Below are 14,652 nucleotides of genomic sequence, written 5' to 3' on the forward strand. Positions count from 1 at the left end.
AGGTTTCATAAATCAGACAACCAAGTAGATAGCTTCCTTGTGAACTGGTGTTCCTCTGGGATTAGTTTAGGGACTAATGCCATTGCACAGCTGTGGCTTGGTTGTACATTTTCTTTAAAGACATTTTTTAATAGGAAGGTGAGTTTTCAACTTAATTTGTACAAGTCCTGCTTTCTTCTGAGAAAGACTCGGTTTTTCTTGTAAAATTAAAAGGTGCCAAAGCTGAAAGAGCCTTAGCTTTTGAATAAAAATCAGTACTTTCCATGGGAAACATCCATAGACTCTTTACAAATATTTTGTACAGCACTTCACACATCCTTCTCAAAACTTTATTTTTTTCTAAACAGCTCTATTGGCAGAGTAATCTTTTCAACTGCCAAAACACCCTTTTGAAATCCAACTGCTAAACTGCTCTGCAACTTTGGATAAGGCATCTTCAATTTATCTTCCGGCAAATTCCAACAAATTGGGAAAAACCCTTTCTTTTTCTCTCTTTATGTTCTTAATCAGAATTCACCCAGGATGCATGACCAGCCCTTGGGTGGAGGAGGCAGGTCTTCTCACATGCTCAGGGAACAGCCAATTGCCAGCTCTACTGGGGTCAGGAAAGAATTTTCTCCTGGGGCAGATTGGCCCTGGTACCCGGGGGTTTTTGGCCTTTCTCTGCAGCACCAAGCACAGCCCCTTGCCAGGGCTCCTTTGGGCCCTTTTGGCCAGGTGCCTGCTGCTCCTGCTCCATGAAGGTGGCCTTTCTGCCCTGCATCTGGGGGGAGGAAGCTTTCTAGACCCCCAGGGTGGCCCCCGGGGGTTGCTTCTTGTCCTCTGTAGCATTGAATTCAGCCCCTTTTCAGGGCTCCTCTGGGCCCTTTTAGCTCAATTCTCACCTGCTGCTCTTGCAGGAGGCAAGGAGACCCTGGGGGTGGGGGTCTCAGGGAAGGTCTGGTCCCAGCCATGGAGGCCCCCAGAACCCTGGCAAAAGTAAACTATACTGGTCATGGGCTCTCCTGTAGACATTTGTTGTTGGGCACTTTAGAGACCGAGTATTACGCCAGAGGGCCTTCCTGTCTGAGGGAGTAGTGTTGTCCTTAGGTTCTTTTATGTCAGTATGCTTTCCCACAGGAAACAGCTCGGACATTTCTATAAATGAATACAAGGAGAAAAAATAAATCCAAGGGGAAATGAATAGGTATTGCTCACCTCTAAAAGGTTTTCAGCCATGGAGTTGAGTAACACGTCCTGCTTTAGTCTGAGGACTTGATCTTTGAGCAGTGCTAGTGACAGAAATGCGAGGTTTTGCCATCCTGTGGAAACTCGGCTCAACTGGAAGAACACAGAAAACTTTAAAAAACCCCACTTCACACTTGCTTTTTTGCAAAGTTGTGCAGATGGTCCAATTATCTCAAGACGACCCAAAGGTCCGACCCCCATCAGAAGGTACATGCATCCTTCACGCAGTGTGACAGAGCCAATGTGTAGGCGGGGGCACGGTTACCCATTCAGTCCCTCTGCTAGAGTAGCTGGGGAGAAACATCATCAGAGATTTCCTCAGGGTGTATTTCTAGGGAAAGGAGAAGGTAGGAAGAAGAGTAGCATAGCATAGTTCAGCTAGAAGGGACTTAGAATGATCACCTAGTCCAACTGCCTGACCACTTCAGGGCTGACCAAAAGTTAAAGCATGGTATTAGAGCATTGTCCAAATGCCTCATAAATAATGACAGGCATGGGGCATCAGCCACCTTTCCAGGAAGCCTGTTTCAGGATTTGACAACCTTCTCAGTAAAAGAATCTTTCCTCATGTCAAGATTGAACGTGCTCTGACACAGTTTTGAACCACTCTACTGTAAGTCACTTGAAATTTCATTTAGACATCATCCAATTACCTCGAGAGACGAAATAGATAGTGACTTGGTGGTGTCACAGGGCTGTACAGGCAGCTGTCTGTATTCTGTGGCTTGGTGTTCTGTGTTTGAAGTCAAAGCCTGAAGTTGTGAGCTTGATTCAGTATATGATTTTTCCTCAGGACTTGACCTGGTGACCCTAAGGAAAATAGATAATTTCTGCTGGCTTGCAAAGGACTTGAAATCAGGGCTGTGACACTTCTAGTGTCCACCTGCACAAGGGGGCTACTTTCAGAGTGATATTACTTGATGTGTAACCACATCATAATTGGTGCCTATAAAGGGCTATATCTGAGTGAAAACCCAATATTTAAAAACCATCTAAACTGAGCCAGACTAAGGCATGTGCAGTCCAGTGGTCTGTCTTAGTTGGTGTCCAGAATTGCAAAGTGATCATCTTATTTTTCAGAGCTTTGTGGTGGGACATTTGTCTCTTGGATTAGAAAATCAAGGCCAGGGTCATATGCTTCCCATTCTTCTGCTGGGAAGATTTAAATTTTCCAGGCTCAAAAAGAGTGGAGAGGAAAGAAAAGCAGTATCTCAAGGAAAGCACCAACTTAAGAAGCTTCTGCAGATTTTCTCTCTGATTTTCTCCGCATTTCAATCTGCCATAGTCAGGCTGGGGCAGCTGAACATCCTATGACAGCAATTGCTTTTGTAGTAATATAGAGAATGGCACAAACACTTGATTTTTGTTCTGCATCCTCATTTATAAATAGGGATGATTGCCTCTCAGCTATGCAGGAATGTAGCTGGGTATTTGTACAGTGGAATTATGATTTAAAAAAGGGTAAGGAGTGCAGTATGAGAGAAAGGCAAATGGGTTTGGCCTCATCCAGCGATGGCAGCACTTCAGCTCAAGTGCTACAATTTGAGGGGAACACGATGAGCAATGGAGGAGTGGATGAAGAAGTTCCAAAACAGAGGATTGCTGGTGGACAAGGGTATGCCAGTCATGAGAATGTCTTGCTACCACATCTGATACCAATTTCGTGTCTCTGCTTACTATGCTATTTTTAATATATTTTCTAATGGAAGTGAGTGGGAAGTCATGGTAGCCCACATGGGCATGGTTTATTATTTCCATCTATCTGTCTTAGATTCACTGTACAGAAATAGATGACCTAGAGCAAGCTTTCTAAATGTACAGTTACCTCTAGGAGAGAGATGTGAGTGGTTTTGCTACAGTGGACAATCTCCTAGAGCTACCAAAAATATGACATCTCAGCTAAATCTAGAAAATCAGCCTGGACATTTCCAGGTAAAAAAAGAAATAAAAAATAATCATATTCTAAAAGCCAGAAGTTAAGGTAGCTTCATCATCTTGCAGTGGGGAAGTTTATATATATATATATATATATATGTATACACAGACACATAGATATTATTTTCCATAATCTACTGATTCACAAAAATTTTCAAGCTCTTAGCAAGCAATTATGGGTTCATCACATGCTGTTGGTGGCTGAATCAGCCAGTGGCCTATGTATTATGTCCATGGCCAGGGAGACAGAGGGGCTGTGCTTTTTGTACTCTGAAGGCTGGCATGGCAGATGTTGGGAATGAGCACAGTCTGGAGTTTGTGTGACCAGAGTAATTTGTTCTGTGAACTTAGAGAGCTGGAGAATAATCAGTCTACAGAACACATGTTTATAGTTTGAATAGATCACAAAAGACTGTATCTTGGTTTTGAGGTTTTAAGAATATGTTTGATGTGGACTTTGGTACAAGGAAGGGGGTTTGGGTGTGAGTAGTTGCTGACATTTGCTCCTGTTTTCCTTCACCTCCAAAACCCAGCATCAGGGCCCCTGCAGTCTTTAGGTGCTAACGTGGTCAAAGTTTATGAGTTCAGTGTTTGGACCTCTGCCTCTAAATAAAATTTGACTGATGCTCTGTAGAGTATTAAATAGTTTTACTTCTTTTCACACAGGTATTTTACACCTCTTTCTCTGTTAGAATTCCCATGGGTACACCTTGCCCTTCTGAAAGCGTTTCAGTGGCTGTGGATGAGACACAGAAGTCCTGAAATCTGTGCGTGGAGTCAGATTCTCTTCAAGAGTGAGGCAGCACTCAGTTGTCTGAGGGGACAAAGTGTTTTCCACCGTAGAAAATACTTGCCCATCCCAGATGCAGGTAACATACAGTGTAAGGATCCTTTCATAAGGAAAATGAATCATCAGTTGTGTACAGTGTTTCTCTCCTAGTTAATGAAGAAGGAAAATGTTCTGTTTGAGTGTCATTGCCAGGCAAACATCAGCAACAAAAATCCATTAGGAGTTATTTTGGGAGACATTGGGTGTTGTATGCCTCTTGGTTATTACTTCTGATTGAATCATAGAATGGTTGAGGTTGGAAAGGACCTTTAAAGATCAACAGGTTCCAACCTACCTGCTATGAGCAGGGACACCTCCTACTAGACCAGGCTACACAAAGCCCCATCCCACCTGGCCTTAAACACCTCCAAGGAGGTGGTATCAACAACCTCCCTGGGCAACCTATTCCAGCCCCTTATGACCCTAATAGTGAAGAATTTCCTCCTGATGTCTAACCGAAATCTCCCCTAATTCAGTTTAAAACCATTACCCCTTGTCCTATCACTATCATCTCTGGTGAAAAGCCCCACCTCAGCTTTCCTGTAGGCCCCTTCAGGTACTGGAATGGTCGCTTTGTCCAGCCCCCCCTGAAGTGCACAGAGAACTTTTTTACTAGATCAAGTTGCACAGAGCCTGGTCAAGCCTGACCTTTTAATGTTTCCAGGGATGGGGCCTCCACCACCTCTCTGGACAACCTGTTCAGTACTTCACCACCCTCATTGTACAGAATTTCTTCTTAATGTCTAATGTAAATCTTTCCTGCCCTAGTGTAAGATGATTGCCCCTTGTCCTATCACTACACACCCTTGTAAAAAGTCCCTCCCCAGCTTTCTTCTAGCCCCTTCAGGTACTGGAAGGCCACTATTAGGTCTCCCAAGAGCCTTCTCCTCTCCAGGCTGAACAATCCCAGCTCTTTCAGCCTGTCTTCGTAGGAGAGGTGCTCCAGCCCTCTGATAATCTTCTCTAAACTCACTCCAAAAGGTCCATGTCCCTTTTGTGTTGAGGGCTCCAGAGCTGGACAAAATACTCTAGGTGGGGTTCTTGCAAGAGTGGAGTAGAGGGGCAGAACTACCTCCCTTGACCTGCTGGCCACACTTCTGTTGAAGCAGCCCAGGATGCGATTGGCCCTCTGGGCTGTCAGTGCACACTGTTTGCTCATGTCCAACTTTTCATCCACCAGTACCCCAAGTCCCTTTCTGCAGGGCTGCTCTCTATCACATCATCCCCCAGCCTGTATTCATAATGTGGATTGCTCCTACCTAGGTGCAGGACCTTGCACTTGGCCTTGTTGAACCTCATGAGATTCACACAGACCCACTTCTCTAGCTTGTCCAGATCTTTCTGGGTAGCATCCTGTCCCTCTGGCACATTGACCACACCAGTGACCATCCAGACAATTCCTAATCCACTGAACAGTCCAGCCATCAAACCCATAGGTCTCCAATTTAGAAAGAAAGATGTTGTAAGGGACTATGTCAAAGGCCTTGCAGAAGTCCAGATAGATGACATCCACTGCTTTTCCCTTAGCCACAGATATAGTAACTCCACTGTAGAAAGCTACTAGGTCGGTTAGGCAGGACTTGTCCTTAGTAGAGCCATGCTGGCTATTGCAAATCACCTCTCTGTCTTCCATGTGCCTTGTCAAAGCTTCTAGGAGGATCTGTTCCATAATTTTACCAGACACTGAGGTGAGGCTGACAGTTTGGTAGTTCCCAGGGTCCTCCTTTCTATCCTCTTTGAAAATGGGTGTAATGTTTCCTTTTCCCAGTCACCAGGAACTTCACCTGACTGCCATGTCTTGTCAAATATCATGGAGAGTGGCTTGGCAACTGCATCAGCCAGTTCCCTCAGGACTCCAGGATGCATTTCATCAGGTCCCATTTTCAGGTTCCTCAGGTGATCCCGAACTTTATCTTCACTTACAGTGGGAGGGACTTCCTCCCCCTGGTCCCCATCTTGAGGTCCTTCAGTTTGGGAGGTGTGAGGAGAGAGGTGTCCAGTGAAGACTGAGGAAAAAAAGTCATTGGGAACCTCAGCTTCCTCCTCATCTGTTGTTGCTGGTTTGCCATCCTTCCTTATCAAGGTGGAGACACTTTTTTTAACCTTTAACTGAAGATTGTGTTTTCCTGTCTTCCAGAAGTATTTTGAAACATAGCTCTTGTATCAAATGTGTTATGTGATTTCTGGGTATGTCTAAGAGGCACATATTGTGCCTTTTCCATCTGTGTAATTGATTTATTACTTAATTGTTGCAACTAATTAGAATCTAATGGTGTCCAGAGAGACGGTCAAGTCATCCAGTATTTTTTATCAGCAAAAGGTTGCTGCCTATTCTTGTAACTTTGTGTACCAATTTGTTTTATAGGCTGTGTTTATGCCACCTGTGCTGTTGATGTTTACAGCATGAACAGTTCAAATCATATTAATTTGCTGGCATTTCCCACATGATACTGGGATTCAATACTCTAAAAACTTATTGGGTGACTGATTCATGAGGGGCCTGAGTAATCTCTGGCTTAGTAACGTGTGCACTGGTAGCATGATTCCTGTGCTTGCAATTTATGTAGTGCTGGATAAAACCTCCCAGAAGCAGAATTTGCCTCATTATGAGGCATTATGCCTTTCACCAAGATTTATTTGCATCCAGATTAGAATGGAAATTAATTTCAAATATGCATGGTTTAGTGTTAAAAAAAAAATAATGAAAAAATGGTGGGATGAAAACTGAAGAAGGTCCCACTCACTTAGGAGAATGAAGTAAATATCTAATCTGATATGGAAATCAGCCTAGACTTCAGCATACAAGGGTAGAGTGTGGCTGGTGAAGAGTATCTGAAGAGATGGTGGTACAGGAAATCCTTGGAAATACCAGAAATCATCTTTCATGTGGGTTATCACTTGCTCACTCAGAGATTCAGCTTCTTTCTCTAGCTTCATTAATCCATACATGCTTTCTCCCAAAAGCATATTACTATTAATAAACTTCAATAAACACAGGTTGGAGAAGATTTCAGGCCATCTGGAGGAAAAAGTCGTTTTCTCATTTACATGTGTTACATACATAGGTCTGTTAGCTCTTTGCATCTCAAAAGACTCCTGTAAGACAACTGTAGGATATATATATGCAGAATTTCCTCAGTAAAAACTGTATCAAGTAAAATCTAAGATTTTTTGGACAGAGCAAAAGCAGAAGTGCTCTTTGCCTCTGAATCCTTCCCCTTTTGATTGCAGGGCTAAACAAATCTGAGATCTAACCTACACACACCTTGTTGGTCCCAGACAATTCCCAGTCAGCAGTTAGCTCACAAATACCAGGAATGTTGCTAGAAATGCAGATTCAGCATTCTTAGAGTTTTCTGTCCTGCTCCTTGCTTTGCTGCTCTACCTGCACCTTTGCTCTGTGCAGCTGTATGGTAGACAGAAGAGCATTACTCTGTATATGACACCATCTGATGTTTGGAAAGCACTGGCAACCAAAACCAAACCTGTGCTAGAATTGAAAAATGCTTATTTTTAAGGGGGGACACCTGTTGTGTTGGATACTGTGAGTCTAAGAGCTGAGCTGCTGAAACACAGATGCTGGGTGCAGTGGCCCGAAACTTGGTGTAACATTCAGCTGGAAGGTGGCACAAAGGTGAGACGTGTGTACTTAAAACCTGTGGTGACCAGGGAGTGCCATCTGCCACTGGAGTGGGGGAAATACTCTAAAGTGCATAAGAGTACAGTTAAAAGGCCCTCAGCAGGCTCTTTCCTTCTAATAGTTGACTTGATGTTCCAACTGAGACATCAGTGCATGCTATGGATTTGTCCAGGCTCTTCTGCAATACAGATAGATACCTACAACCCGGAATAGACCAGTCTGGCAGGCAATCTCCCAGCCCACCCTGTGCTAGCCATTATCAGTAGATTTTATTGCTCTCTACAATTGTCTGAAAGATGGTAGTGGTGAGGTGGGGTCAGTCTTTTCTCCCTAGTAACAAGTGATAGGACAAGAGGATATGGCCTCGAGTTGCACCAGGGGAGGTTTAGCTTTGATATTTAGATATTGGAAGCAACTTACTCATCAAAGGTGTTATCAAACACTGGAACAGGCTGTCCAGAGAGGTGGTTGAAATACCATCCCTGGAGGTGTTTAAAAGATGTGTAGATGTGGTGCTTATGGACATGGTTTAGCACTAGACTAAGTAGAGTGAGGCTAATGGTTGGACTAAATGATCTTAAAAGTCTTTTCCAACCAAAACAATTCTATGATTCTGTGACCACTGAGTTGAAGACAAAATCTGTCTGCTTGACCTTTACATATGGGCTATAATAGTATTTTCTGACCGGATTTTGGTCTCACTGGGTCCAAGTCTTTTGATCCCTGCCCCATGGAGGATGCAGCTGCTTCTCCTTCACCATGCCATCGCCTCAAGTACAGCTGGATTTGACTCTGAAACTGTGAACTGCTCTGGACTTGCCTTACTCTGTGTAGACGTTCTGGTGTCTCTGCACACAGTGTCCAGCAAGGCCTTCTTTGGTTGGGGTTTGTGCTGCAGGTACCTGTCATGGACTCAAGTCACGGAGGGAGTCTTGCAGGAGACCTGAAGATCTCAGGGCCCCAGATCTGGCTCGCCAAGCGAGTTCCTCGGCCTGATCGAGGCACCAGTGTTTTAAGGGCACCATCTACTGGCTAATGGTAGCAAAAGGAGGAAGAGAGTTGTTAAAGGGTCCCTCTGTTCACCGCAATGAATCCTGGAGCCACCTTCATCAACAGGTCAAGATGAGAAAGCAAGTAGGGAAAGCTGGAGTGACACTGGGTATGGGTCTTAACTAAAGCCAGACTTAAACTGACGATCTTAAGACTTATCAGAATAATAAAATTTAATCAAAAGTCTTTCTGGGTTCCAAAAAGTCTGTTACAGTCAAGTTGACAATAAGTTGAGAGTCTCAGTTCTGGTCATATTTTGCATCCTTTTCTGGGTTTCCTTAGCTTGGTTGGTCTTGTCTCTAGAAAACAGCATTTTTAAAGAATGCAAAGAATTGACAAGGTTTCTGTGTGCGCTTCTAACATGCTCTTCTCCTTATGTGCCCATCAATGCTGTTCCTCATGATTATTCTAGCTACTCAGAACAAAAAGTCAGGGTGGTAATTCCTCTCCTTGATAACGCTCCTCTTTCTCCAGATGTAGTTTAATATTGTGAGAACCCCAAAGAGTCGTTTGTGCTCTTGACTAAGTGAATACCACCTGGGTCACAGAAATGTTGAGAGCTATGCCAGTATGAATCTGAGCCAGAAAACGAAGGATTTGTATGTGTTTTTTTTTATCCTAGGTGATACCTATATATGCAGTTCTAAATGTCAGAGGCTTAATCTGACACAGGCACAGATCCTTACATTTAATTTAATTTTCTTTTAAATGATCCCCTGAGCTTCCAAAATTGCTAGTGAATTTCCTTATATAGGTGGAATAATCTCACTTCATTCTTACTGTACTCAGTAATGCAAATGACAAAAATGACATTTTATTTAAGACTTAGAAAACAGCCCAATATAAAATAGAGTTTGTAAGGATGACTGGAATCATATATTGCCAAGTATTATTAGTGGCTAGTGCTTGACTGTTGGGCAATGATAGGAGTAAATTATTATGTTGGCCAAGACAATACTTGCAGGTGCCTGAGGTGTGCCTTCCTGACTCTGAAAGCCAAACTGAACCAGACAGAGAAGCATGCAAATTAATATCTTTGGTGGCATGAAAAAAAAAGGAAAAAAAAAGGATTATATACCTATGTATATATACCCAGATGCTGTTGGTGTGAACAGTCTTCTCTCCCTTATATGCATGAGAATTGCTATTACCATTACTCAATGTAACATTTTAATTTGAATCTTTTTATTTGTCTCTGTTTTCTCCTTTCAGTTGCAAACGAGACAGGTGACAAAAATGCCCGACCGCTTTCACGATTTGCCCGTAAGTAGCCCTTTTTATTTTAACTGGTGAATTTCTATATCTACTATTAAAGTTAATATACAGTACTAAACTGAGGAACCACAGTACTTAGTTGGAAAAGCCACTTACACAAGTTCAGTCTTATTGAACAGAGTTGATGCAAATTTAAAAGAATGGAAGGTTTTGTGGCCTTATTACTGTTTCTAACATAAAGCATAAAAGCTTATAACAATACAAGTGTCACAAAGCCAGCTGAAGTTGGCTACAGTGGGTACAAAATGATTTGGGCCAAGCTTTTGAAATAACATAAGAGAAATGAAATTAAACCTTACTCATAACTTCTCCATCACCTTTTGCTTCACACAGCAGGGTTAGGAACTAAAGGTACATCTGGGGATTTGAAATAAGTGACCCAAGCATGAACAAAACAAGGGGTTGCATCTGGTAATGTAGCACCAGTTGGTTTTGACTTTGCCCATATGAATTATTAAAAACACATGTGGCAAAATATGTAGGAATGGGGAGGAAGAGAGGAAATGCTCTTCATAATGCATGCAGTTTCATGATATTTTGTGATTATGTAATGGGGAAAAATCCCCTTAGCACCTTTAAAAGGGGGCATTCGCCATCATCATTGGTGGTGCACATCAAAACACCAAAAGAACTCACGTTTATGGTGCAGTATTTCACGCAGTCACAGGATGGCACTCTGAGCATGCCGTACCTCATATAGGTACCCAAGGTGCATAACGCAGAAGGAGCTGCTGTGGCTATGAAATCTGTTGCATGTAGTGACTTACAAGGGTGACAGAACAGATTGAACCAGACTGAGAGAAGATTGTACTGGATTTCTTTATTCCTGGTTTAGGGTTTATTTTCCTTCATGCTGTAGAAAATATAATTTAAAAGGGGGGTCTACTCATCAGTCCTGGCTGGTTCAACCCTGAAAATGCATATGGCAAAGGAAATCACAGAGGAAAGAAATGTAAATGCAAACATTTTCAAGTTCTTTACCTCTCTGCTTTTTATCCATTATGGCTCCTGAGTACCAGGTACAGTGTTGGAAGATTCAGCCCAAGTACTGTTTATTCCTGGCTATTTGGGTTTTGAGGACTTCAAGCTGAAATATTGCCTGACAAGTAGGTCAAACACAATGTTGTGATGTTTGTAACTGAACTGGCATTTCAGTTCTGATTCTGACATTCAAAATAACTTGATTTTCGGTAAATGTGTACAGGGTGCAGGTCTGAGACCCAGGAACAACCAGGTTCCATTCCTGCTTTAATCATGTCTCTAAAGCAGGCACCCAAGCCTTATTTGCAGAGGTAGGGATGACTGGCATTCCATGGAAGAGAACAGACTGGCAGATGGCTATCAGCTGAATGAAATCACAAGATAAGCCATTACAAGGCCTCATTGTATGACCCAGTGATTCATGGGTTTAAGCATGGAGGTGAGATCAAGGCCTCAGTAACAGCAATGAAATGCAATGCAGAGAGGAACACACATATAAACCTGGCTGGGAAATAGTCACAGAGGCATAATATAGGGATGAAGGGAGATCACTGAAAATGTAAACCAGACCTTCACTGTCAGAAGTTAAATTTAGTGACTTGTGAGTCAGACTGATGATTTTATGACCTAGCAAGCTTCTCATAGGGTATAATTAATGATGGCTGTGTGGTCATGAGCAGAATAAGATGACAACTCTGAGGGAAAGGGAAGGAAAATTAGAATGGGAAATACGTTTATGGAAAGGAGGGAAGTATCTGAGGCGTGTGCTGTACTAATGTGAGTTAAATGGAAGATGCTCAAATTTATGCTGACAGTACTGTAACCTACTCTACCCTGCCATGCTACATTGAACAAACAGTGGAGTACAGATCAAACATTCAAAAACATCTTGACTGAATGGCAGAAAAAGCTGCAGCATTTGAGGACAAGGATTCAAACAATAACTAAAGTAGCAGAGCATTACCTTTGTTATCCTGGTGTCTGAGTCACAGACTGAGTATCTTCCTGGATCGTGCCTTTCACATTCACTTGAATGATTAATTCAAAGGCAATTATTAACTTCTTCACAACAGAGAACAGGATTTTTTTCATTGCTCTGGAACAACTGCCCATTTGAGGTCAACCTAGTAAAACCTACAGAGATTTCAGTGCAATTTACAGCTGGGCTCTTGTTGAACACCTAAAAACCACACCCATTTTTGCCAACCTTATTTACCTGATCTACCTTTTTGTGCATGAAATCAAACACAAGATGACCTACTGAAACCCAAATGAGTCTTATCCATCCTGACTGTTGTCTGAAGGTCCCTGGAGTATGTAGCTGTTTCCTCTTTATTTCAGGAACAATAAGAGGGAAAGGCTGCTAGTGTTGCTTAAAATTAGGAATGGTAGTTGTGTGGTTATCAGTGCTCCAGGTAGCTAGACTTGCAGCCTAACATTTTCAGGCTACATTAAAGTATTTGAACACCTACTCACAGATTCTTTAAGCAGAGTTCTGCTTTTGAAAATATGACACTGAAATCTATTTTGCTTTTGCCTCTAGCTCAGCTATAAAAATCTTTGATGGGGTAAAATAAAATGAGGGAGAAGCCTTTTTACAAATGTTTACACTTACTCACAAGGATTTGAAATTAAAATTTAGTTAAGTGTTATTCATTCCAATGCTAGAGCTATCAAATCTCTTGTACTGTTAAGTGTCAATTTCTGTTCCATTTAGGAGACTGAATGTAAGAGGTTGCTACTGCCTTTAGGAGCAATTAATGTGCCTGTTATCTGACTATGGTATCTTGCTACAAGTACCACTGTGCCATCAGTCTTTGTGGGGATTTAAATTCATCAGGATTTCAGGTAGCTGGAAGCTCGTGGCTGATGCCTGTTGGGGCAGACCAGATGACCAAAGCAATCATTTGCCAAATACCCTTCACCTGAACATAGCTGCAGGCAGGCTGAACACTGGTTAGGACAGGTGGGCATAGCATTTAATTGCTCCAGTGAAGTGGGTTAATTTGTGTCAGCTGGCTGATTTCCCACTGTTGATCTTCAGAAGAGCCAAGTAGATCTAGGTCTACAGATCTAATGAGAGGGGGAAATCTGTGTGGGATGGATATCCACACTGGAGAAAAAGGTATGAGTGTATGTATAGAGAACACAGGGAAGGAAATGTCTGTGTTGAAACAAGTGATTGTTTTTCTTTCACTGTTTTTATTTAAAGAAAAAAAAACACAACATGTTGATTTGAGTGATTATATGTTTTTTAGTGGCTACTAGTTAATCTGTTGTTGCTGGTCTTCAGTGGTAGTGCAAAGTACAAGCTACTTATTGTATCTAATAACTACAGAAAAAACCATCTTTTCTGCACTGTGGAGTTGTCCTGTGCCTGACAAGCTGGAGGGTTCATGGAATAAGAGGGCAGAGCTGAGGAAATGAGGAGAAGGTGGTGGTTTGGGAAGTTCAGCAGATTCCTTGGAGTAGTTGCAGGGGGAAACCTCAAAATTATACAAGTGGCTTCAGAGAGCGTCTTTTCCCCAAAAGATGACTTTAAATAGTGCGCAGCAACTTTTTGGCTGCAAGTGTTGGTGTCCTGCTCTCCTGTCTTAATGTGCAGCATGTATGGCTGGATGACAACTGATTTTTCTTTCTTGACAGGTTCCCTGCTCAAACTATGCTGAGTATGCCATACTTTTGAAAAAGAAATGGTTCTCTCAACATATTATAGGGAACCACAATGTTTTTCGCTGTATCACAGGCAGCCTGTATGATCAGCTAATTTAAAACTCTTACATCCTTTTTATTTCCCATTACAGAATGGGAAAACAAATGGTTACCTATTCAAGTAAAACTAAGAAGTTTTTTGGAAATCTGACTGGTGATCTAAAGAACAGAAACAGTGGTATTGCCATAACATTGCAGGTCCTTGGATCATAAAGGCCTATGGATGTTATTCCTGCAGCTGTTGTGTAGATGTTACTTTGGACTACCTGGTGTGAGGAATAGTTCTTCTGCCTATTGTAGCATAGAACTCAGCACAGGGCATCAAGTATATCTGTGAAGTTTTGTATGGTTTCCTCTTACATACTTAATGTACTGCAACAAGAAGTCAACCTTAATCCGTATGTTTTAGGTCTGCTATATGTTTCTTAATTGTCTCTGCTGGAGACAGAGTCTGAATGCTGGGAAAATATTTGAAAATTTTACCTGTGCTGTCTCTTATAAAAAATCAGTTGCTGACTTTAGAAATATTCAATTTCTCAGTTTTTTTGTTGTTTTTTTTTTTTTTTTTTTTTTCTTTCACATATTGATGAAAAAGCCCAGGGAGAATGATTACCAGAAGAGTTGGTGCACCTTACTACTTTGGAATCCAATAGGATTAATGCTCACATTCCCTCTATTGTGGGAAGTCTCTTAACTGAAATAATGAGTGTTTCAGTATTTAACTGCTCTTGGGATCTTCTAACTCACCCATGTATATTCTATAATAATTGAAAGTTAGAATGTCGCATAGGTTTTCAGTATGGTGGTGTCACTGGGAATTTCAGAAGTACCTAATTTATTTGGAAGCCATTTGGAAAATTTTGAAAATATGAAACAGATGCTTAAATGTTATGACATGTATGTCACTTATTCTCTGCTCCAAAAGCTGGGAGGATATCTGACTGAAGGATGCTAATTGTGCGTGGAGCTAGACTTACAGATGAGGATGGGTTCTCTGAATGAC

At 41.9% G+C, this 14,652-nt stretch overlaps 1 protein-coding gene across 4 annotated transcripts in view; it reads left to right on the forward strand.

Annotated features, from left to right (window-relative positions):
• Positions 1 to 14,652, forward strand: part of PDE1C (phosphodiesterase 1C) — a 303,096-nt gene that overhangs the window by 27,406 nt on the left and 261,038 nt on the right. For all 4 annotated transcript variants that reach the window (XM_051610091.1, XM_051610093.1, XM_051610096.1 and 1 more), the window contains exon 2: positions 9,894 to 9,944. In XM_051610091.1, the coding sequence (XP_051466051.1) occupies positions 9,894 to 9,944 (51 nt within the window). The remainder of the gene's footprint in view (positions 1 to 9,893; positions 9,945 to 14,652) is intronic.

The sequence above is a fragment of the Apus apus genome, chromosome 2, assembly GCF_020740795.1.
Source record: "Apus apus isolate bApuApu2 chromosome 2, bApuApu2.pri.cur, whole genome shotgun sequence".
Lineage (NCBI taxonomy): Eukaryota > Metazoa > Chordata > Aves > Apodiformes > Apodidae > Apus > Apus apus.